Raw genomic sequence first — 24662 nt, forward strand, 5'->3', positions numbered from 1 at the left:
ATTGAGATATCACCAGAAGTGACGCACAACCCCAAAGCCCCTCTCGCATTCAAAGGCCTAACAATCCAATCCATTGGCACCCATATCGGTGAAGCTCCTCAAGTCCACCTATTGCTTGCTATGATACTATGTGTTGCTACAAGTATAAATAAGTAAAATTGTATCTCGATTAAAAACTATAGTTTTTGACTAAGTGGTAACTGTTTGATCTTACAAAATCTAAGTCGCTCCACTTGTTATATTTTACAAGTTTTTTTTTGTGTGTGGGAATGAGTCAACGAATTTGATCCATTTTGAACTTTAAAAAAAAAAGGTTTGGTAAAAATAGGCATGATTATACGTTTGTATGTAATTTTAGTAAATAAATATAATTTTTTTATAGTTCAATTTGAGTTAGGGTCATTGACCTAAATGAACATTTGTGGGCAATTCCACCATCGAAGAAAGCGGAAGCGGAAGATGCTAAAATAATCGGTTTCTTCAATTAAAAAGTAATCTGTTAAAACAACTTTTGCCACCAATTCTCCTTTTCATTTTCATTTTCATTACACATCATACATACATCGTAGGATAAAATAATTAGTATTGAAATAAATTTAAAAATAACTAAACTTAAACATCTAAATAATTTACTCACATGGGAACATGATATTAAATGAATAATAAAGACCCAAAAAAAAAGTCAAATAATGTTGCAAATTGTATTTTGGTTTAAAGAAAATTAAATGCGACATTCATTAGAAACATCAGTTTCTTCCATCCGTGAACTTTAAAGAACTCTTGGATATGTTTGCTTTTGTTTTGGGGATTTGAAGCCATTGGAAAAACGGTTCCAAATTCTTTCACTTGTTTCAAAATAAATAGAATTTTTTTTTAAGAATTGAGAAAAATTTACAAACCAATGCGTCTTACTTTGTCCAACAGATGAATGCAACCGGTAGTCTCTAGTTGTCATCATTTCAGAAAGTTTCGAGTGCGATCCAACTGCTTGCACATGATGTTCCGGGCGATAATATTGGCTAATACTCGAGGATCGATGCATCAACAGTGTTGGAATGCTTGAAAATATTTTACATGGGGTGTATGATATATTTTCTAAGTAATATTTGAGACGTTACTCGAAAAACTGTCGAAAATGATGAAAGGTGATATCCCGAGATGCTTGGAAGCATCGATTGCATGCATTAGCTTGGAAGAATTTTCCGACAGCATGTGCAGGATAATATCAAAGTGGACTCCAAAAAAAACTTTTAAGCATACGAATAGCAGTTGCATGGCATGCATATTTCAGCATATTAAAATGCAACAAGGACATCAACGTGCTGTAGAGATCTGATTTGTTCTTAAATTTTGCAAAAGGTGAAGCTCCCCCAATGCAGTTTGAGGTGAACGAGAATAAGTACAACATGAGTTACTGCTTCGCCGATGATATTTATCCATCTTGAGCTACCTTTGTAAAAATCATCCCTAAGTCCCTTTTGCAAAAATAAAAAAATAAAAAAAATTTACACGTTATCAAGAGTGGGTGAGAAAAGATGTTGAACTAGAATTTCATGTACTCCAAGCATGTTGACATATATTGAGAGACTCATCTCACATGTGAGATCCAATTGATTTAGATTATATAATGAGAACTTGTATAATTCTCCATGATATAATTATTGAGGACGAAAAAGATGATAAGTAGGAAGATTGTGATTTGCCAGCTCGAGATGACAAATATGTGCTCTAGATGTTGTCCTTTCAAGTGATCTTACCGTAGAGTTCAGTGCATTTCTGGAGCAACGTTTCATCATTCATAGCCAAGAATTGCACCACAGACTTCAAAAGAACTTGATCGAACTTATTTGAAATTTACATGAGGATGCATAGTTGAATTATTTCATTTTTCAATTATTTGTATTTTAGTTTTTTTTAAACATGAATATTTTTCTAATTATGTTTTAAAATTTAATTATATGTAATTGTATTTTGTAATTATGTACAATTGTATTGTTTTCAATTTAATAGAAAGTTATTAAATGAAATAAAAAATTAATATTCCGATCAATGTAGAAATATACGATGAAATTATCAATACTGACAACGATTTCGATCTCACCAACTTGTATGAAGATGCTCTTACAGATACTACATAATACAAATAAAAACTTCTGTCTTAATTTTTCACCCGCCACCAACTTAAAGACTGGGACCCCCATTTGCATTAATCTATTTTCTACAAAATTTAAATTTCCAAATATTTTAATCATAAATTTAATCGACAGATACGAACAGTAGATTTTTTTGTTTTTACAGGATTCACAACATTATTGGGGATGGGTTGAAAAGACACGACATGTAAGATATTCGTTAAGCTTCTGCTGGAACCTGCAAGTTTCAAACTACAACCACTAATTAGCGACATTATTGTGAATTATGAAGCTGTATATCATTTTCGTATATTCTCATCTATTTCTACCATATAAAATTGACATATAATACATATATTATGATCTTAAAACGATATAAATACTCGTGCGTCCTCGTAAGCATTGTACCTGTCGGGGGTAGATTATGCTAATGTAAATATGTTGTCATGAACGTATAGATTCTTGAATCGTTCAAGATCTACGAGTGAATAAACTTATAGATCATTATATTTATCAATATATATATATAACTTATCATCTCTGACACTAACTGAAAATTTAGAGTTCGGTTCCAGCAGGCGATACTAGTCCGAGTGTAAACTTCAAATTTAATCTAAGCTTGAAATCGCAAAGGAAACCGTTAGAAGGGGTCGGGAAGGTGTCCCGTCGTAGTCCTTCCGACGCTCAAGTCAGAAAATGAGAATACAATGAGAGAGCAGTTAAGGGTGCTGTTGAAAGTTGATATAGTGAATGAATAAATTGGACGCTAAAACCTGATATTTATAGGAACGTACTTAGGCCGGAGTCCAGAATCTGGATTGGGCCTAATCTTGATGGGCTAGTCATGAGATATCAATCTCTTTTATCATACATTTTTGTCATGTCATCTCAAGAACCAAACAACCGGAACCAGATCCTTTGCTGTGCAAAGGACCTCAACAGTGCTATCAAACGACATAGTATTGTTAGTGTTTTTTATTGTTTCAATTAGGCTTGCTAACGACATGGCCCAGATCATTGATTTAACTTAATAGAAATAAATTATATACATTATTTCAAATAACGTAAATTTAATTAGAATTTAATATGTCATTCATTAAAATTTTATGCTTTAATTAAATTTTTTGTTTAGTTTAATTTTTTAAGTAAAGTTTGTCAATTATTTATCATTGAATTATTTTTTAATTTTAACTGTAATACACACTACAAGAAAAATGATTTTCCGCAGCACGTCATCAACAACGTGCATTGAAAGCACGCTGCGAATATTACTTTTAACAGCGTGCACTCATATGTGCGTTGTTGATATTATTGCAGTTGACAGTATTAACGGCGTGCATTAAAAGCACGCTGCGGATAAAAGAACGCTGCGGTGCGTTTATGTGTGCCGTTAAAAAATTATATAAACGACAGCGTGCATGTAAATGTGCTTAATATTTAGCGACGTTTTTTTGAAAACCGACGCAATATTTAGATTAGCGATGATTTCAAAGAAACCGTCGCTAAATTAGCGACGGTGTAAGTAAAACTGTTGCTAATGTTAGCGACAGTTTAATACAACCGTCGCAAAATTCAAATTAGCGACTGTTATATTATAACCGTCTCTAATAGCGACGGTATAAGTACGTCGCTATTAGCGACAAATTAAAAACCGTCGCCATTAGCGACGGTTTAATATAAAACTGTTGCTAAGAGCGACGGTAAACCCAAACCGTCGCAAATTGTCTTTAAATATCGCCAGTCGATCCATTTCTTACCACACCACTTAAAAACACTTAAAATTTTTTTCTCTTAAGCAATTTAAGTTTCGATTTAATGTACGTTCTTTTGTTTCAATTTTTTGTAAATTTTTAAGTGTTAGTTAAGATGAATATTGTTATTATAATGTACGTTTTTTTAAGATTTATTAAATTATAAACGTAATTTTTTTTATTGTAATATCAAGATTAGCGACGGATTTGACATAAACCGTCGCTAAAATTAGCGACAGTTATTTTAATTCGGTCGCTAATTAGCGACATGATTTTTGAAACACCGTCGCAATGTAGCGACGGTATTTTAAAATATCCCGTCGTTAAGTAGCGACGGAATTTTAAAACCGTTAAAACCGTCGCTGGTTATGCTATGACTATCAACAGCGTACGTAGGCACGCCGCGAATAATAGTTTTAACGGCGTGCCTACGCACGCTGCGGATAAATGTATTAACGGCGTGCTTATACACGCCGTGGATAATCTTGAACTTTCAACAGCTTGCAATTTTGCAGCGTGCAATGTGCGCCAAGAAAAGCGAATTTGCACGCTGCGAAAAGCCATTTTTGTTGTAGTGACAATTTGGGTCGTCTTTTTGCAAGCTCAACAAAAAAATTCGAAAAATTATAAGAAACAAGAAAAAGGGAAAAAAAACATAATAAGGTGTAGTTTGATAGCAAAACATTACACAACAGAGAATCAGGACCCCAAACAACCATTTTTGTCGAGTCCGAGTGGAATTGAATTAAGGCAGCAGGCCCGGCCCTAGTTTATATAAATTTTAGACATAAGAGTGTGGTTATAAATGCTGCAATTATGTTGTTGGCAAATATGTGGACACATTTGTGGTTTAACAGAAGAGTACGTTAGAGTTCGGACTACGAGGTAGGAGGAGGCTTCTTGTTCCGCAACCATATTTCCCATCATGTCATGTATTTTATAAGAACATGAATGCTGATCGAAATAAAGCCCGATAACTGAGCACTCGGTATCAACTCAATAAGATATAAAGTGAGATTCAATGCAATTTAAACTTTGATCTGTCGGCACTCACGGTAGAAAACTCTAAGGCCATAAAAAAAAAAGGAAAAAGAACAGTTGAAACAAAAGATTTACATGGGGTTGCATCCCCTTATGATGATGCATGTGGTGAGTGTATTTTTGACTAGGCAAATAAAGAAAGAAGAAAGAAGTCACATGGGAGGAGTCTGACATATTGAACTCTATTGCATAATTTGGTACACATGATAGGATAAACATGTGATATATAATATAATGATAAGTTAATGATAAATAAGATGTATGATATTATATTTAATGTTTGGTATGATTTTAATAAGAGTGATTAAATTTATATATTAGATTGTGATGACAAAATTAACCTTATCATAATAAATTTTATAATTTCAAAATTGTTGCTTGAGTTCATATTTTTTATCTGTTCATGCGCCGACATTGTTTGCATGATTTATTTATTTTTACCTAATTTTATGTATTATATAATATGATAATTGAGCCCTTGATTTTGTGAGTCAAGTCAAATATCAATTTTTAAGGTTAATCGAGTGATACTAATAATTTTATTGGGATTTATAAAAATCATATATATAATTATTTCGAGTTCATTTATGTAATTATCATATTATATAATATATAAAAATAAATAAAAATATTTATTTGATTTTAATTTCTACCTATTAGTAGAGATTTATAAAAATCATTTATATAATTATCATCTAGTGATACTAATTTAGAACTTGATCATATATATGATTTTTATATATTGAGGGCAATTGAGTCATTTGTGGTGTTTTTTTATCATTAAATTAAAATTATCACACCTAATAGAAGGGATATTTTATCCTTATAAAAAATTATTGGACTTTTTAAAATGTTACCAAACGTGAGATAAAGAGGATTATTTATCAATCACTCACTTATCCCGTGTACCAAACTATGACTATGTGTGTTCCCTATCAATGGACAGGGATATCAAACTGCTGGTGAACTGAAGGGCTGAAACTGAATCGATTTGAGTTGAAAAGGGATGTTTTTCATTTGTTCTTTAGTTAAGACCTCTCCCTATCGTCTTCATTTCGTGGGGTCAGACGTCCCTATATATCAAATAAAATAAATAGCCATGGTTTTTATTCAAAAACCCATCTCGTTTCTAAATCAAAACCTTGGTGGTAGTATGTTTTTCGATGAGGGAGCACTAATCTTGTTCACCACCTATCTTGTACGCTGCCCCCTATAGGTGAATTCTTGATGTAGGATAAAAAAAAAAACCATTTATTGATCCATATCTATATCTCTAGGCACGCACTCTGTTATTCGAGCATTTAAACTTATTCGGTTTCATCCGTTTTGCCCGATGCATTATTCTACGGTGTTAGTTGTGCTTAAAGACTCCTACCTAGAATTCAAGAGCTGCTGCAGTCTTTACCGTCACAATTCAATGCGTTTTTTGCTTGGGAATAATCAATCACCTTCAAGAGGGAAATGCTTGGATTTTCGGAGGGCTGTTTCTGTAATGGAAAGGGATTCTTCAAAGGGGTGGGAGAGGGAAAATTTAGATCTGCATAGTGAGAAGTCTGATGAAATCCCAGAAAAATATGGTCGCTCCGCATGCCCATCAGGCTGTAATTTATGTTCATACGGTGATGAATTAGGAATCTGCTCGTTTTCGATGCCTCCCGCGTCTGAATCCGCCGCTGTCCATTCTGCAGATGGTTACTGGAAGTTTAGTTCTTCGCCTCAGCACAGCAGGAAGATATATGGTACTGTTTCAGATTGTTCTGAGGCCTCTGTCTTATTTAGTGAGCGAATGCATATTGGTTTAAATCTTGGAAAACCGAAAGAGTACTGGGATAACTTTTTTCCAATGAGCGCTAAAAGTTTGGTTTCTACAATTCCTGTGTCGGGTATCGTCCCGAAAAGATCGAGAGCCTATTACCCAAACTTTCAGAATCCTTTCTGTCAAGTTGATGGGTGTAATCTTGACTTGACCTCAGCAAAAGATTACCATCGCCGCCATAGAATCTGCGAAAGACATTCCAAATGCCCGTCAATAACCGTTTCCGGGAGTGAACGACGTTTTTGTCAACAATGCAGCAGGCAAGTGTGTGATAAATATAGCAGTAGCGTTTGGAAATAAAAAAAATATGTTAAAAAAGTTTATACTTTCAAGATTACTAAACGTCATTTGATCTGAATTTCTTGATCGATATTTGATATCTGAAGGTCACTGTTTCAATGTCTTTCTAAGGTTACATGACTTGTCTGTATTTGATGACAAGAAGAGGAGTTGTCGGAGGCGACTCTCAGACCATAATGCAAGAAGGCGAAGGCAGCCACCAGATTCTACTAAGCCCAGCTCACCTGGAGTGCTCTCTACTGCATTATATGGTGTTATTTCAACCCTTCCAAACTCAATCTTCCTAAGTTCATATTCCTTGACTCCTCAACATATATCTTTTTTCGTTGAAATTAGCAGATCAGAGGCCACATAATTTTTTAGTGGACAGGCTTTCAGCCCCAATTTTGAATCAAACATGGGAAAATACTAGCATTTCCCTGGCAGCTCCCTCAAAATTTGGTGGACTCGAAGGGACGATATGCTTTTCAGATAACAAGATTCATGATTCTGTTCCCAGTCTTCAAATTGACCAAGAGGTGCTACCCGCCATCCAGATTCCAAGTCCTCAGAATCTTGATCAATGTATGTCGTCAAATTCTACTCCTCGTCTATTATTTGTTTGTTTATGTTATGTGCATTGTACTCAGTTTGAATATTACTTATGTTTGTAATTCTGTAACACCAAATAGAGCATCCCCTTTGAGCCGCAATCATGATCCTGTTCCCTCTCCTCCTTTGTACGGCTACATCTCTTTAACATAAAAAAAAAAAAAAATGAAACATGAGCACCATTTTAGAATTTTCGCAAACCTAATGTGAGATGCCTAAAATTGCCTTCATAAGTTGGGTCTCGAACCTGCTTTTCTTCGCTACAATCTATAACATTATGTTATATATATATATGTTATCGACACTGATCCATCTTTCGTAAGTCGCTCCTAGTACGATAACAAGGATATATGTTGTCGAGCCTAACTTACAAGACCAAACCGTAATCTCCTTCCGCCATATCCTGTTAACTGGATGTGGCTCTTGCACTATATTAGTCATCTCTCGAGAAACCATAGCCCAAAATGACCTAATATTTTAATTTGTGATTGGAGAATCTATGCCTGTTAGTTGGCCATAAATACTGCTCTGATCTAATGAAGTTCTACTCACTGGGGAAATACTTTCTCCAAGAATTCGAGCAAATGGAAGACTATCCAAATCATGGTTTCTGTTCCATCCAATGTCGTGACTTAATATAAACTTAACTGTCACAGGTTTGAATGTATCTCCGGCTAATCCTCAGGCAACACCCGATCTTCTGAGCGTTCACTCTCTTCTGTCGTCTAATCCTTGGGTATTAAACGAAGCCATTCCCACTCCAACAGCGTATACTACGAATGCAAATGGTCATTATAATCCAGAAAGCCAGTTAGATCCACATCACTGGGCGGCGGCAGCTCTGCTTCAATCGAGCAACTACATTTCAACGGAACAAGGCCGGATTCTGGTTCCCGATCCAGGCACACCCCTGTTGCAAGAATTTCAATTGTTGAGGGCCGATTATGAATCTGATTGCAATTACTCCAACCAAAGAGACTCGTGATTCCATTAATTCGTAACCTGTTTCAACTGGAAGAGTAGATGATATAATCTAGGTTTCTCTCTTTTCAAATGGTTCTTCCCACCTTGTATTCGCTCTCTGTTTTTTGAACATGTATTCGTTTTATATATATTTCTTTATTTTGCCCACAATTTCAGGTAACCCAGCTCATGGAAAATTTAGAACTTGGGTTTAATTCTATCAGTATTTCGGTATCTTTAATTTTTTAGTATACATTATATATTATTTCATTCATCTCAAATATCACAAAAACTATTGACCGGTCGTCTCACGAGTCAACTTTGTGAAACGGAGATTCGATCCAACCCAAATAAAAAAATATTTTTTATGCTAAATATATTATTTTTCATGATCAAATATATATACTTATTTGCTTTTCAAGCATATTAAGAATATTATTGGAAAAATCGATCCTGTTAAAAAATTCCCTATCTATCGTTATTTAAGGAGTATTTCTATAGTATATAAAAAATCGTTAGAATTAATTAGTATATTCGATGTACATAACATGATAGAAGAAATATTACTAAATGGATAATTGACTGTATATAATTCTAATGAATGAAGTTACTAAACATGAACATCTTATATTAACTAATTTTGACACTTATTTATATGCACATTTCATTTCGGGATATCAACTTCGTAGTATACCGAAATTCTGATATTTTTATATACTTCATTTCTTTCCAAATCAATTTTATTTTTTAGTTATTACATATACATACATAAATATATGACATTTTATAAATTTTAAGCATACATTTATCATATTATTATTACTTACTGTACTCTTATAATTTTTAGCAACAAAACTATTGGTTTGGTGGTCCAAGGTGATATTTGTCTTGCGGAGCATAGTGCCTCGGAATGTCTTATCTAAAGTTATCTAATATATTTATATAAACATATGAATTGGATTCTCAATTATGTATTTATTTTGTATCCTTTGACATTTTAAGATTTTGATATTTCTATCTTTTGGTATTCTGTATAATTTTGATCCCTTCATTAATTATTATTATTTATTTATTTATTCATTCATTGAAAAAGATGATAAATATTTGAGTATGCCGTTGATTGCATGTGGGCGGGAGTCTGGAGCTGTTTATGTTGCATTTTATGGTTTCTTCGGGAGGTGCAGTGGCAAAAGATTTTGTTTAGATCTGTTTTCAATTACTGCTGTCGTTGTTCATTTTTCGTATGGGGCATTCTTGTATTTTGACAAGCCTTTGTTGGCGTAGAAAATATTTTATTTTATTTATTTATTTATTGTGCTTAAGATAGAGGAACCTATAATCGGTGTCCCCTTATGAGCATGAAGTAAACTCTTCACTTTAATGTAATATCCTACAACACATGTTAACAGGTAAACACATTGTGCAATAGTCTAGCTCAAGAAAATGTTTGTAGAGCAATCAATTTCATGACCATTTGGCTATAGACTTGCCTGTTTTACTAACTTGGATGACCCTAGAGTCCATAAAAAACAATAATATTTTATTGTTGCGTTGGTTGTGAAATCTGCTTTAATTTTTAATATGTTTTACTTCAATGTTTTATGCAAACTAATTGTAGTAATTCATATAAATTAGAGAACACAAAAACAGTATAACAATCTGACTCACTACTTAACAGGCTTTTCTTTTCAACAATTAGGAAATCTTTGACCGGAGGAATTATACTATATGCAATAACAAAAAGATAATTTAATCTTTCACCAAATTTTTTAGTATAAATTAGATAAGATGAAATATAAATAGTGATAATATGATATCAAAAATAACATAAATGACTTTTATTTTGTAAATAATCAAGTAATAAATCTATTTTTACCATGATTATAAATAAAAATTCATATTTGAATTATAATCTGCTGTTGTTTTTGTATGATATACAAATATTATTATCTTATGAAATCATGATTAAAAAAATAGTATGAAACATACAACTTAATTTAACGATGTTTTTTTTTATTGAAGGAACAAAAAAAAAAAAATAACTATCTTCATTTAATGCTGATTCAAAATTGCATGAAATCTTTCGATTTTCCTATTTTTCATCTAATGTGTTTACGGCAAAAAACGAGTCCACGAGAAATGAATTATTAATCTTCCAATTACTAGGACACTCATTGATGGATCTTTCAACTTCGACCTCGTTAGTTTTCACGTGTGAAACACGTGTTTCTTACTAGTAAATTTAAAATATTTCAATTATTTATTATTATTGTTCACATTAACACACTGAAATTCAATTTTTATGAACGTGGTGTGATATTCACAAACATTTTTAGCTTTTAGGAGGAGGTCCAATATGAAATGGAATAAATGAGGAAATAACCTCTCAAGGAATCCATTTTGATGAACAAGTTTATATTTCTCCTCGCCATATAACTATTGTTCCTTTTCACATATACCATCGACTCCCTCGTAGGCTAGCATTGAAGTGTCTCTACTCTCTACTGCCCTTTTTGTTTTGATATTTGGGGAGGGGCTTTATATGAGTCTCAAACTCGAGATCTTGTCTCACCTGAATAGGGTATATGTTACTTTTATCTCTCTACTAATTTTGACGACGAATCCAAGAAGCACAATATGCAATCTCCATTTAATTTTTATATATAAATATACTAAGTTGGATAGAAACTTTCTAGTGTGCAAGAGCCCACTAATGCCTCAACATAGATATATCTATGAAATCTTTGGGAAGCTCTTCTTCTCTGCCACCTCCTTGGTATTTTCTTCCCCAGCCATGGACATGTAAAAAATTAAGAGCAGAATTGGCAACTATGGAGGATTATATGCACAATGCGGCATGTAACACTCTAGTTTTGCACTCATGGAATGGTCAAATAAAAATGCAAATTATGCTGCAAGATCAATCTTCTTTACATATTGTGTTGGTACGGTCTCACATATCTATGTCTGTGAGATAGTTTTATTCAATCTATATTAAGAAAGAAAAATAATATTTTTGACATAAAAATTCATTTTTTTTATGAGATAGATCGAGTACGAGCCTTGTCTTTGTGGGACGGTCGCTTATGTGTTTTTGTGTTACACTATTTAGCTCTAATATATACAATTTTGTTAATGATGATCCTTTAAAAAAATTTGATTCTCAGTTATTACCATGTTTATTTATTTTGCTTTTAATTTATATTTTACCTATTGAATATTTGTTTATTTATATTTTATTTAATATAACGAAATAATTCTTAAAATTTTATATTTCTTAATTATATAAAAAAAAATCATATTAAATATCATAACTAAATCAAAAATTTGAATTAAAATAAATAAAATATATATTCATGTATTATGTTACTCACACAACATATGTGTTCGTCGACGGTTAAAATTATACATATTAACACATTACTTATGAATTAATTAATTTTAATTCAATAAAACCTCACACACACATTGTTTTTAAGCTAATCTAATTGACTATTGGTGTCCGTTAATTTTCAAACCCTCCCGCGAAGACTTTGTTTGGCATTCCAAGATTCCCCGCTACTCCAAGAACACCAATTCTTTGGGAGTAATTGGGATTTTTCACAAGCGTATGCATGATTTCAGTTCAGCTCTTTGTATTGGGTATCTGTTTGACAAGTCTGAAATTTCTCCACTATTTTACTTCTTTTGATACGATCAGACTTTAATCGGTTACTTTTGATTGGTCTTATGGAAGATTCTAATCAACAGAGCCTCGATCGATTCACCCCCCTTTCATACCCCGGTTTGTTCTTTTACATACATCGATTGTACGTGTGTGTTTTTATATTCTGTGTGGGTGTTCACAATCAAGAATCAATATGTGTTAGTCTACTCTTGAATGTGATTGAGAATAGGGTTGTAGTTGAATGTTTATGGCGGAAGATTTTCTTTCTTGCAAGGACATATTAGTGAACTGGTCAACTTTTTTAACGAAATTAACAGTTCTGGAAATTAAGGATAACTTTTCTTTTCTTCTTCTTGTTTTTAGAATCGAGCACTTAAATTTGTGAAATTTAACTCCCAAAGATTATCAAATCGCGGTTCATGAGAATTCTTATTGTTTGAAGCCTTATTCATGTTTGCACGGGTGGATTTCTTCATCGTGGTTCAGTTATCTGCGTACGCAGGAATGCTCATCCCATGGCTCCATTTGATTGATTCAGTTTTCTGATTTTTGTACTTCTTGAAGTTAATAAAATGGCACTTGTCATCCCTTATCAATTTATGCAATGACTGTTTTACCGATTTATTTTAATTGGAATGGATTTCTGAAAGTTATTTCCTTGTTTCATACTTCCAATTTGCTTGTTTGCTCTCACCTCATCATATAATGCATATTAGAACTACGGAGTCTTCTGCCTCATTGTTGGTCAATATATCCATTGATCGACAGCAAATTACTCGGTCTTTACTAATACATGTGCATATAATTAACAAGTCTTGTAAATTTTCCATTTCTTTATTTGTAAGTTGTGTTCTGCCTTGGTAGATGCAGATAATGGAGCTATTGAGATACATAACATGACTGAACAGGTGTTCTACTTCAAATTATTAAGTACTTGGTTTTTGTGCCTTCAGAGTTCTACATTATAATTTGCTAGAGTTTTTACTCCATGAGTCCATCTCTTTGAATTTTCTATGTATGTCAGTCAAGTTTTCCAGTCTATGAAATGGTGTCTTCTACTAGTCCTTTCCCTGATGAAGCAATCTCAGGTGCTTTAAGAAACAACCAGGACATGCTTTCAACTACTGAAATAAGTGGAGGTCAGTCCTCTAACGCTCATCATCTCTTTGGTCAATGTTGTCAGTATTATTGTGTTCAGGCATGGAACGATCCACGTATCAAGTAGCTAACTAGGATAGTCAGCCATGGTTCATTAAAGATATCAATTTATATTCAATTTAATTATTTCTGGCATACGATCCTTACCGATCTCCCATCGACTTTAAGTTTGCTGAGACTCTCTTTTATTTATCAAGATAATTGTCTATTGATTGTGCATGTAATGTCACTTTTTTGAGTTATGCAAAGCTTAATTACGGTTAGCCACCTTGAGTATTCCGCAGTTGAAATCATCTGTTGATAATTTTTTAGGTTAGAAATACATATTTCAACAATGAATGCTTAATATCAGGGCTCAAAAAATCTGGTCAAGCCTGGCCAATAGCCAAATAATGAACCTGACCTGATTGAACCAGGATTTGAAACTGGATATTTGGTTCCTAAGACTGACTGTTACTCTTATATGACCTCGGGTTACATGGGTCTGGTTGATACCCCTAATTAGCAGTCTTGATGAATAGGAAGGTTGTGAATATTGTTGAAAAGACCTTGATGTGTCAATATAACGAGTTAAGTTCAAGAATAATGTGAGGAAAATGAGTATTCACGCTTTCATCCTTTAGAATTCATTACTCATTGACGGTTGCAAGAAATATGATGAACTACACGAAGAAACTAATTAATCATGAAAAAGGAAACTAAATCACCTAAAGAAGGAAGGAATGCAACCGACAGAAACGTTGACAGTATAGTAGAAGCCAAGATTTCAACAAATTTGGTATATGTAGTCCTTAACTCTTTGCAACAGGATCATATATTTATTCCACACCCCCTCTTTAATAAAACTTGTTTGTATGGAATAAAAATCTACGCTCTCCCACCTTTGCAAAATAATTTATGTACAAAATAATATTCTTAAATAATTATTTGGATTTATAATCATACAATGGGAATGACCTGAGTCAACAATTGAAGACACATACCAGTTTTTTGAGGTACCTCAATAGGCTTGCGCATGGTTCTGAAACTGGTGATTGTGGTTCCAATGGTAGGTGGAACTTGAATTAAACCATCTTTAGATATTTCGGTTCTGGTTCCAAACATTTCTGGTTCAATTCGATTTTAATCAAATTTGACTGGCTCAAATTGTAGCAGCCAAGGAAAACAATAGCGGAGAAACTTAAGAGGTGATCAAACTATCAACGTCAATGTGTTCAATTATTCAAAACTTAAATAAAAAAATTTCTCTGTCTTTCTTTTTTACTTGGAATCACAAAAAAAAAAGAGGTTGGGCATAGTTTATGCTTGTGGCAAGGTACACAATGTGAAGACATTGTATATTCTAAGATATTTTTAGTTATGATGATTTCTAATAGTTTATAACAAACCAATCTAAAATGATTTGATAACTTGGTTGTGGTAGTGGGAGAAGATAGGTGGCTTCAAACATTTTACATGACTTATCGTTCACCTTTTTTTCTCATGGAAAGATGCCTATGAGTAATTTTTCAACCATAAACCTTCTTCCTTATAGTATAGATAAATCAAGTAATTCGAGTTCTATAAATTAAATGGTGGGTAAATGGTTGTGATTCCATATGGTTTTCTATTTCCAGAAATCGAAGCTAAACTTTGATTCTTTGTTTCGGTTACGGTTTTAGATATCGAATCAAAACCAAAAATGCTTTAAGTTTTGTTTTTCTGAGACTGTTTTAATTTCAATTCATGGTTCAAGCCATATCATGGTCAAGTGTTATCAAAGTATCGATGAACTTACCTTTCTGTGCAATTAGACATGTTCCAAAACCAAAGCAGACAGATGCTAGGATTGTAATTGGTTGATTTGTGTTAGCAACTTTTGGAAACCGTCAAATTGTTCCTTATTGAAAGGGATGCCCTTGCCCATGGGTTTATAATCTGCTAGTTTTCCATGCAATCTTCATCATTTGCCTGTTGTATGACAACCATAGGAATGTTCACATGTGAGTCTTTCTTTTTTTGATTGGTTTTCATTGGAATTTGATGCATGTGCTTGCACTGTCTTGGTTTTCACTTGTTGCTTTGTCCTCCATGCATTAGTTTCTGCTACTCTCATGACAAGGAATCAGAAGTGGATTCTTGAAGTGGTGGCATAGGCTATCCTCCAGCTATACGACCTTGCACTAGATTGTGACCGAGTCTAAACTCATCAAAGCTTGTACATGAGCTTCTTCTCAAAGAGTTCTTGTAGTTTAATCCATCATTCGAATTTTCCCACTCATAAATCTCTAATTAATCGAATTGTTGTCTTTGAATGGTTGGGTGATTGAGCTATTAGGTGACACCAAGGTGTCCTTGACGAATCATTAAGTATCCCGAACATCCTTCTGTGACAAATGCATTACTGTTTTCTTTGAAAATTTTGGTTGGCTGGTTGAGCTATTAGGTTACACCAAGGTGTCCTTGACGAAAACCATTAAGTATCCGAACCTCTTTCTGTGACAAATGCAATACTTTTTTCTTTGAAAATTTATTAGTTGCATCCATGCAATACTGTTTACTTTGAAAATTTATTAGTTGCATTCCATATCTCTTTCACTAGGAACATGAATTTATCACCATTCCTTCCTGTCATCGAATTGATTAACCATGTTGTTCTTGGCGGTCCCGGATTTGAATTTGAGGCCCCCCTCTGAAGACTTGATCTTGCTTCCCTTTTCCTTGTAGATACATCAAAATTGATTGATACCTCTGAACATAGTATATGGCATGAGAGCTTGTGAATGGTGAAGGGTGAATTTTGAAATTGCCATGATTTGAGAGTTTTTCAGAGACAACAGTGTTACCTGAAGAAACAGGAGGTGTTGGTCAGTGTTAGCCACCGGATTGTTTTTTGAAAAGAGACTTGGAGTATTTTGAGAGCAACCAGTTTTTACACTTTTATCATATTAATAGAGGATTACCATCATCAAAAAACTACGCAATGAAACTAATTATCAACAAAGAAGGAAACTAAATCAACAGAAGAAAAAGAATCTGTTCAAGAGATGAGAGTTATCAGAATGATAAGATTACGAGAAATCTAGTACATCCATTCCTAGAGACTAGGTGACAAATTTATGGTATAGAGCATTAAGCTGTGAAGTGAAGAAATTGTGTTAGGCATTGTACAGTGAAGAAATCATTTTTGTTATTATCTATACTGTTGATGTTTCTGCTTCATGGTGTTTTTATTCCTGACGAACTTGCTTTGGGTCAGGTTTTAGCAGCTGTAGGGGTGACTGGGTTGAGCATTCAAACTATTATGATGACAACGACTTGTGTGTCATTTGGGTGGGTATTGATAATTGTCTTGGGTCTGGATAATCTTTTCTCGATAGAGAATATTCATAGACTAAAGTGTTTCTCATCTTGTTTAAGGCAACGTACAATGATAGTTCTTTGATGTTCCCTCTTCCTGAGTATGGCTTTGACAGCTGGATGGCATTTAAACAGTTTACCCCACTGTCTAACCCTCAATATGGAGTAACAAATGGTGGTCAGCTCTTCTCTCCACATCAAACACATGTTACTCCTCCTTACAATCAACATGCAGTATTACCTGCCCCATTCCATGTTACTTATGTGCCAGCGGCTTCACATACCGAATTGATTCCATCAGGAAGTGGTAGTCAAGAAAACTTTATCAACAGTACTTATTTTGGGCCAGGGTCTTTCAGCAGAGGAGATCACTCTCGAAATAGTGTCAGTGATCAGTACAAATTCACAAGAGAATATGGACCTAAAGAACCTTTGCCAAGTGGCCCAAGTTCCTTAGGTACCAGCAGGTTATATCTCCATCGAGTTCTGGCTCTGCATATCCTCTACCAATTGACATCAGATCATATGAGCAAAATTTTGCAAAGGTTTGTTTAATGTTTCCTACAAGCACACAAATTAGACAGTTCATGGAACTAGATTACAGCTCACTGCTAGAGAAATAACAACATATGAACAAAATTTTGCAAAGGTTTGTTTAATGTTTCCTGCAAGCACACAAATTAGACAGTTCATGGGACTAGATTACAGCTGACTGCTAGAGAAATAACAACATATTTTTCTCATTGTCGTTGATACTCATTGAAGCTTTACAATAACCACATTTTTCTCATTGTTGTTGATAGTGATTGGAGCTTTAAGTATGATATTTGCTTAAATGTTCAATTTTATTTTCCGCTGGTCATTCAGCTATTACCTTGGCCTGTGGCACTATCCAATAACAAGCATTCACTCAATTACTGAGGTGCCAAATATCCCTCTTTTCTGTGCAGAACAGATCATTTGCATGGTCATAGCACAAGGAAGTATAAAAGGGATCGATTATAATAATCTAAATATGAAATGTTTTGATTTTACGATGTTAAACTGTACAAGTTTTTGTTACTTCTGCCTGTGCAGTTTTTTCTCCTGTTCCTCTTTGCTATTTTATTTTTCTTTGGCTATATAATGCATGCATAATATTTGCGTGGCTAGAAAATGGTGTTGAATAATGGAAAGTTGAAATATTTTGAACAATTTTAAGGCATTCACTCACAGATCCTTTCACATTCCTTGAATTCTAATTTTGTATTGGAGGGCTCAACTTCAGGGCTTTGGATCGACGGTGAACTCCTCACCCCAGCATGGGGCTTATCAAAGAAATGTTGGATCTAGTTTTAATCGAAATCAATTTGCTAAAGACAAAGGTGGAATACGTGGAAGGGATATGAATACTGTCAGTATTTCTGCTGATGCACTTGGCAGCTCAGGTAACCGGAACCGTGGGCCCAGGGATTCGAAGCCAAAAGGCACTAGTTTGCTTGACAAGGACTCTATATCAGACATTAAAGATGACGAATCTACTTCTGTGTTTTGTGCCAACACATTTAACTTACAAGATTTCAAGACTGACTATGAACGTGCAAAATTTTTTGTCATCAAGTCTTTCAACGAAGATAATATACATAAAAGCATAAAGTACAATGTTTGGTCCAGCACACAACTTGGAAACAAGAAGCTAGATGCTGCCTACAGAGGTGTAAAGGAAATGGAAGGCAGTTGTCCACTCTTTCTATTTTTCTCAGTAAGTTAATTGAACTTCTGATCTGACAATTGTTGCATGGGAGACCTTATTTAAGCTCTCTAAAGAGTAAGTAGGTATTTCAAAGAACCAGACTGACATAGTGAATAGACTAGTTATCAATGTGCGCTTACAAGCTTAATGACATTATCTTGGTCCGGAATCTGTTTCAGTGATTGAAAATATCCATCAATGGCTGTATAATAGTTGTTCTCCTTTCCTTAGCACCATAGGTGAATTGTAGGTTATTTCTGAAGTTGAACAGCGGCCCATAACTAGATATGCAAAGTATCAGTTTTTGGGTGTTGATATTTGAACTGTTGGGACCAAATCATATTCTGAATACCAGTTTTAATGTATGAGCAGTTAACAGAAATTACCAGCTGATCATAGAAAATAAGGAATGGAGGTGAAATTATTTTTTAACTTAATCTGATTTTTTCTCAATCAAACATTTAACAGTTTGATGTATGTTTTAATTGCATCAATGCCGAGTTTGTCCTGATGGATTATGTGTATGAAGTTGCCACAGATTTAGTAGTTAGTAATATGTTCTGATGAAAGGAGGATAAGCCTTGAAAATATTTTCTGCATTTGTAGCTTTGGCTGAAATTAGAGATGTACCCTTGATATTTTTTCTACAAGATGTGATGCTCCATTCGAGACAAAAAAATACTTCATAGAGTTATTTTCTATGTGGAGACTGGAGAGGAAGACAATGCCATGTTTCTTTGGGGGCCTTCGAGCTTTTCCCATGGGTTGCACTATTATGCTTTGGTCATGCCAGTCATCTAAGAAAGCCATTTTTTGTGGTAAAATTTTAGCATGTGATGCCATTTTGAAAATTTGACTATTACTTTGGTGGTATTCATCAGGTTGCAAATAGGTGAGTTTTGGTCTTATGATTATCTTATTCAACCATTTTGAAATGACTGCCTATCTTCAGGTTAATGGTAGTGGTCAATTTTGTGGGGTGGCTGAGATGGTTGGACCTGTTGACTTCAAGAATGATGCTGATTGTTGGGATAGTTGGAGTGGGCAGTTTCCTGTAAAATGGCATATTGTCAAGGATGTACCTAACAGTCTCTTCCGTGGCATACGTCTTGAAAATAATGACAAGAACTGTGTTACGCGGAGTCGAGATTCACAAGAGGTACTGGTACGACTGTCATCTAATTTTTTTTTCCAGGCTGAAAGCAGTTTGTTCCCATGTTTTGGTAACTGATAAATTTAATTCAAAACTCACAGGACTTTCATATCCATGCTGCCCAAAATGACTTTTCATTCTCAATTTGTTTCTTTTCTTGCAATTTCAACCTTTCAGTGGTATTTGGACTCAAATTCCTACTCTAAATAGAGCTGCCACTTAATATAAATGGCAGTCGAATGTAATATTTGGATGAGTGATTGTGTTCGACTTAAGCTGCATGCTATGATGCAAGTACGCAAGACAATACTTCAACGAAGCCAAATTTCATGTAGGATGGTAGTCAAATTATATAATTAGATTAATCATTGTTTTTTACTTCAGTATATATCGATGTTCCATTTTCCTAATTCACTTTTGGCCTCTTTTATATTGATTTGGGTTCTTAACTGTAGTTTTGCTACTGAATTCTCTGCATCTCCTGCTCACACTTCAGACTAGCAACATATATACTTTCATTTTCTGCTACCCTCATGGTTTCGATTTCATTTACCTTCCATATTATCTTCTCGGTTCGAAAAGTTGAACCGCGAACATGCTAAACAGCTCTTCATTGTCGACTTATCCGCCCATGATACCTGATTTCAGGTGGAACTGGAACAGGGAATTGAAATGATCAAAATTTTCAAGAACCATGATGCTAAAACATGCATCCTCGACGATTTCAATTTCTACGAAAGGCGTGAGAAAGTGTTTCGAGAGAGAAAGGAGAAACAGCTGTTTAGTTCAACTGTAAACACATCAGCTTCTCCTGCCACCGAACCAATAAATCAACTATCCGATAATTTGGCCGACACCCTGAATCCAGATTGCGATGAAAGCCTTCAGTAGACTGATTTGGGAGTGAATGAAGTGTATCTCACGAGTAGCACACAGACTGTGATTGCATTCAAGAGCTGGGATTCTCAAATGGAAGCCTTTGACTATATAATCACTGAGCTAGGTGATATTTTCATACGTCTCATTATAATAGTGTCAATGCCCTTATTCCTCTATCGACATACAATTTTGTGATTGCCAATACATGATTTACAAAACTGATATAAAAGATTTTTTAACATCTTGAAATATGGATGCTTTGTCTTTTTTTTAAAAAAAAAAAAAAATTCTCGTTTTAGAAAGCAAAAACTTATGTGAGATGGTGNGATACTAATTTAGAACTTGATCATATATATGATTTTTATATATTGAGGGCAATTGAGTCATTTGTGGTGTTTTTTTATCATTAAATTAAAATTATCACACCTAATAGAAGGGATATTTTATCCTTATAAAAAATTATTGGACTTTTTAAAATGTTACCAAACGTGAGATAAAGAGGATTATTTATCAATCACTCACTTATCCCGTGTACCAAACTATGACTATGTGTGTTCCCTATCAATGGACAGGGATATCAAACTGCTGGTGAACTGAAGGGCTGAAACTGAATCGATTTGAGTTGAAAAGGGATGTTTTTCATTTGTTCTTTAGTTAAGACCTCTCCCTATCGTCTTCATTTCGTGGGGTCAGACGTCCCTATATATCAAATAAAATAAATAGCCATGGTTTTTATTCAAAAACCCATCTCGTTTCTAAATCAAAACCTTGGTGGTAGTATGTTTTTCGATGAGGGAGCACTAATCTTGTTCACCACCTATCTTGTACGCTGCCCCCTATAGGTGAATTCTTGATGTAGGATAAAAAAAAAAACCATTTATTGATCCATATCTATATCTCTAGGCACGCACTCTGTTATTCGAGCATTTAAACTTATTCGGTTTCATCCGTTTTGCCCGATGCATTATTCTACGGTGTTAGTTGTGCTTAAAGACTCCTACCTAGAATTCAAGAGCTGCTGCAGTCTTTACCGTCACAATTCAATGCGTTTTTTGCTTGGGAATAATCAATCACCTTCAAGAGGGAAATGCTTGGATTTTCGGAGGGCTGTTTCTGTAATGGAAAGGGATTCTTCAAAGGGGTGGGAGAGGGAAAATTTAGATCTGCATAGTGAGAAGTCTGATGAAATCCCAGAAAAATATGGTCGCTCCGCATGCCCATCAGGCTGTAATTTATGTTCATACGGTGATGAATTAGGAATCTGCTCGTTTTCGATGCCTCCCGCGTCTGAATCCGCCGCTGTCCATTCTGCAGATGGTTACTGGAAGTTTAGTTCTTCGCCTCAGCACAGCAGGAAGATATATGGTACTGTTTCAGATTGTTCTGAGGCCTCTGTCTTATTTAGTGAGCGAATGCATATTGGTTTAAATCTTGGAAAACCGAAAGAGTACTGGGATAACTTTTTTCCAATGAGCGCTAAAAGTTTGGTTTCTACAATTCCTGTGTCGGGTATCGTCCCGAAAAGATCGAGAGCCTATTACCCAAACTTTCAGAATCCTTTCTGTCAAGTTGATGGGTGTAATCTTGACTTGACCTCAGCAAAAGATTACCATCGCCGCCATAGAATCTGCGAAAGACATTCCAAATGCCCGTCAATAACCGTTTCCGGGAGTGAACGACGTTTTTGTCAACAATGCAGCAGGCAAGTGTGTGATAAATATAGCAGTAGCGTTTGGAAATAAAAAAAATATGTTAAAAAAGTTTATACTTTCAAGATTACTAAACGTCATTTGATCTGAATTTCTTGATCGATATTTGATATCTGAAGGTCACTGTTTCAATGTCTTTCTAAGGTTACATGACTTGTCTGTATTTGATGACAAGAAGAGGAGTTGTCGGAGGCGACTCTCAGACCATAATGCAAGAAGGCGAAGGCAGCCACCAGATTCTACTAAGCCCAGCTCACCTGGAGTGCTCTCTACTGCATTATATGGTGTTATTTCAACCCTTCCAAACTCAATCTTCCTAAGTTCATATTCCTTGACTCCTCAACATATATCTTTTTTCGTTGAAATTAGCAGATCAGAGGCCACATAATTTTTTAGTGGACAGGCTTTCAGCCCCAATTTTGAATCAAACATGGGAAAATACTAGCATTTCCCTGGCAGCTCCCTCAAAATTTGGTGGACTCGAAGGGACGATATGCTTTTCAGATAACAAGATTCATGATTCTGTTCCCAGTCTTCAAATTGACCAAGAGGTGCTACCCGCCATCCAGATTCCAAGTCCTCAGAATCTTGATCAATGTATGTCGTCAAATTCTACTCCTCGTCTATTATTTGTTTGTTTATGTTATGTGCATTGTACTCAGTTTGAATATTACTTATGTTTGTAATTCTGTAACACCAAATAGAGCATCCCCTTTGAGCCGCAATCATGATCCTGTTCCCTCTCCTCCTTTGTACGGCTACATCTCTTAAAAATAAAAAAAAAAAAAAATGAAACATGAGCACCATTTTAGAATTTTCGCAAACCTAATGTGAGATGCCTAAAATTGCCTTCATAAGTTGGGTCTCGAACCTGCTTTTCTTCGCTACAATCTATAACATTATGTTATATATATATATGTTATCGACACTGATCCATCTTTCGTAAGTCGCTCCTAGTACGATAACAAGGATATATGTTGTCGAGCCTAACTTACAAGACCAAACCGTAATCTCCTTCCGCCATATCCTGTTAACTGGATGTGGCTCTTGCACTATATTAGTCATCTCTCGAGAAACCATAGCCCAAAATGACCTAATATTTTAATTTGTGATTGGAGAATCTATGCCTGTTAGTTGGCCATAAATACTGCTCTGATCTAATGAAGTTCTACTCACTGGGGAAATACTTTCTCCAAGAATTCGAGCAAATGGAAGACTATCCAAATCATGGTTTCTGTTCCATCCAATGTCGTGACTTAATATAAACTTAACTGTCACAGGTTTGAATGTATCTCCGGCTAATCCTCAGGCAACACCCGATCTTCTGAGCGTTCACTCTCTTCTGTCGTCTAATCCTTGGGTATTAAACGAAGCCATTCCCACTCCAACAGCGTATACTACGAATGCAAATGGTCATTATAATCCAGAAAGCCAGTTAGATCCACATCACTGGGCGGCGGCAGCTCTGCTTCAATCGAGCAACTACATTTCAACGGAACAAGGCCGGATTCTGGTTCCCGATCCAGGCACACCCCTGTTGCAAGAATTTCAATTGTTGAGGGCCGATTATGAATCTGATTGCAATTACTCCAACCAAAGAGACTCGTGATTCCATTAATTCGTAACCTGTTTCAACTGGAAGAGTAGATGATATAATCTAGGTTTCTCTCTTTTCAAATGGTTCTTCCCACCTTGTATTCGCTCTCTGTTTTTTGAACATGTATTCGTTTTATATATATTTCTTTATTTTGCCCACAATTTCAGGTAACCCAGCTCATGGAAAATTTAGAACTTGGGTTTAATTCTATCAGTATTTCGGTATCTTTAATTTTTTAGTATACATTATATATTATTTCATTCATCTCAAATATCACAAAAACTATTGACCGGTCGTCTCACGAGTCAACTTTGTGAAACGGAGATTCGATCCAACCCAAATAAAAAAATATTTTTTATGCTAAATATATTATTTTTCATGATCAAATATATATACTTATTTGCTTTTCAAGCATATTAAGAATATTATTGGAAAAATCGATCCTGTTAAAAAATTCCCTATCTATCGTTATTTAAGGAGTATTTCTATAGTATATAAAAAATCGTTAGAATTAATTAGTATATTCGATGTACATAACATGATAGAAGAAATATTACTAAATGGATAATTGACTGTATATAATTCTAATGAATGAAGTTACTAAACATGAACATCTTATATTAACTAATTTTGACACTTATTTATATGCACATTTCATTTCGGGATATCAACTTCGTAGTATACCGAAATTCTGATATTTTTATATACTTCATTTCTTTCCAAATCAATTTTATTTTTTAGTTATTACATATACATACATAAATATATGACATTTTATAAATTTTAAGCATACATTTATCATATTATTATTACTTACTGTACTCTTATAATTTT

The 24662-nt window shown here is 34.5% G+C and overlaps 2 protein-coding genes and 1 pseudogene across 4 annotated transcripts; all 3 read left to right on the plus strand.

Annotated features, from left to right (window-relative positions):
- The first annotated feature begins 6031 nt into the window (after positions 1-6031).
- On the plus strand, positions 6032-8843 carry LOC140961687 (squamosa promoter-binding-like protein 2). 2 transcript variants are annotated; one of them, XM_073420380.1, is made up of 4 exons: positions 6032-7000; positions 7152-7291; positions 7377-7604; positions 8288-8843. In XM_073420380.1, exons 1-4 carry the CDS (start codon positions 6258-6260, stop codon positions 8614-8616), a joined length of 1440 nt encoding a protein of 479 aa, XP_073276481.1. In that variant the 5' UTR covers positions 6032-6257; the 3' UTR covers positions 8617-8843. The 2 variants fall into 2 exon arrangements, with proteins under 2 accessions (XP_073276481.1, XP_073276555.1); XM_073420454.1 differs by having other exon boundaries at positions 7380-7604; positions 8288-8842.
- Positions 8844-12094: 3251 nt separating this feature from the next.
- Positions 12095-20759, plus strand: LOC140984725 (uncharacterized; annotated as a pseudogene).
- Positions 20760-21276: 517 nt separating this feature from the next.
- LOC140961818 (squamosa promoter-binding-like protein 2) lies at positions 21277-24067 on the plus strand. 2 transcript variants are annotated; one of them, XM_073420577.1, is made up of 4 exons: positions 21277-22224; positions 22376-22515; positions 22601-22828; positions 23512-24067. In XM_073420577.1, the coding sequence occupies exons 1-4, from the start codon at positions 21482-21484 to the stop codon at positions 23838-23840; spliced, it is 1440 nt and encodes a 479-aa protein (XP_073276678.1). In that variant the 5' UTR covers positions 21277-21481; the 3' UTR covers positions 23841-24067. The 2 variants fall into 2 exon arrangements, with proteins under 2 accessions (XP_073276678.1, XP_073276759.1); XM_073420658.1 differs by having other exon boundaries at positions 22604-22828; positions 23512-24066.
- The last annotated feature ends 595 nt before the right edge of the window (positions 24068-24662 follow it).

This window comes from Primulina huaijiensis, chromosome 1, assembly GCF_012295235.1.
Source record: "Primulina huaijiensis isolate GDHJ02 chromosome 1, ASM1229523v2, whole genome shotgun sequence".
Classification (NCBI taxonomy): domain Eukaryota; kingdom Viridiplantae; phylum Streptophyta; class Magnoliopsida; order Lamiales; family Gesneriaceae; genus Primulina; species Primulina huaijiensis.

Excerpts from the sequence above, each read along its gene's own strand:
- LOC140961687 (XM_073420380.1), top strand. The coding sequence starts at position 6,258 with ATGCATTATTCTACGGTGTTAGTTGTGCTTAAAGACTCCTACCTAGAA. Across the intron at positions 7,292-7,376 it reads GCTCTCTACTGCATTATATG|CAGATCAGAGGCCACATAAT; the intron begins GTGTTATTTCAA and ends CGTTGAAATTAG. Across the intron at positions 7,605-8,287 it reads TCCTCAGAATCTTGATCAAT|GTTTGAATGTATCTCCGGCT; the intron begins GTATGTCGTCAA and ends TAACTGTCACAG.
- LOC140961818 (XM_073420577.1), top strand. The coding sequence starts at position 21,482 with ATGCATTATTCTACGGTGTTAGTTGTGCTTAAAGACTCCTACCTAGAA. Across the intron at positions 22,516-22,600 it reads GCTCTCTACTGCATTATATG|CAGATCAGAGGCCACATAAT; the intron begins GTGTTATTTCAA and ends CGTTGAAATTAG. Across the intron at positions 22,829-23,511 it reads TCCTCAGAATCTTGATCAAT|GTTTGAATGTATCTCCGGCT; the intron begins GTATGTCGTCAA and ends TAACTGTCACAG.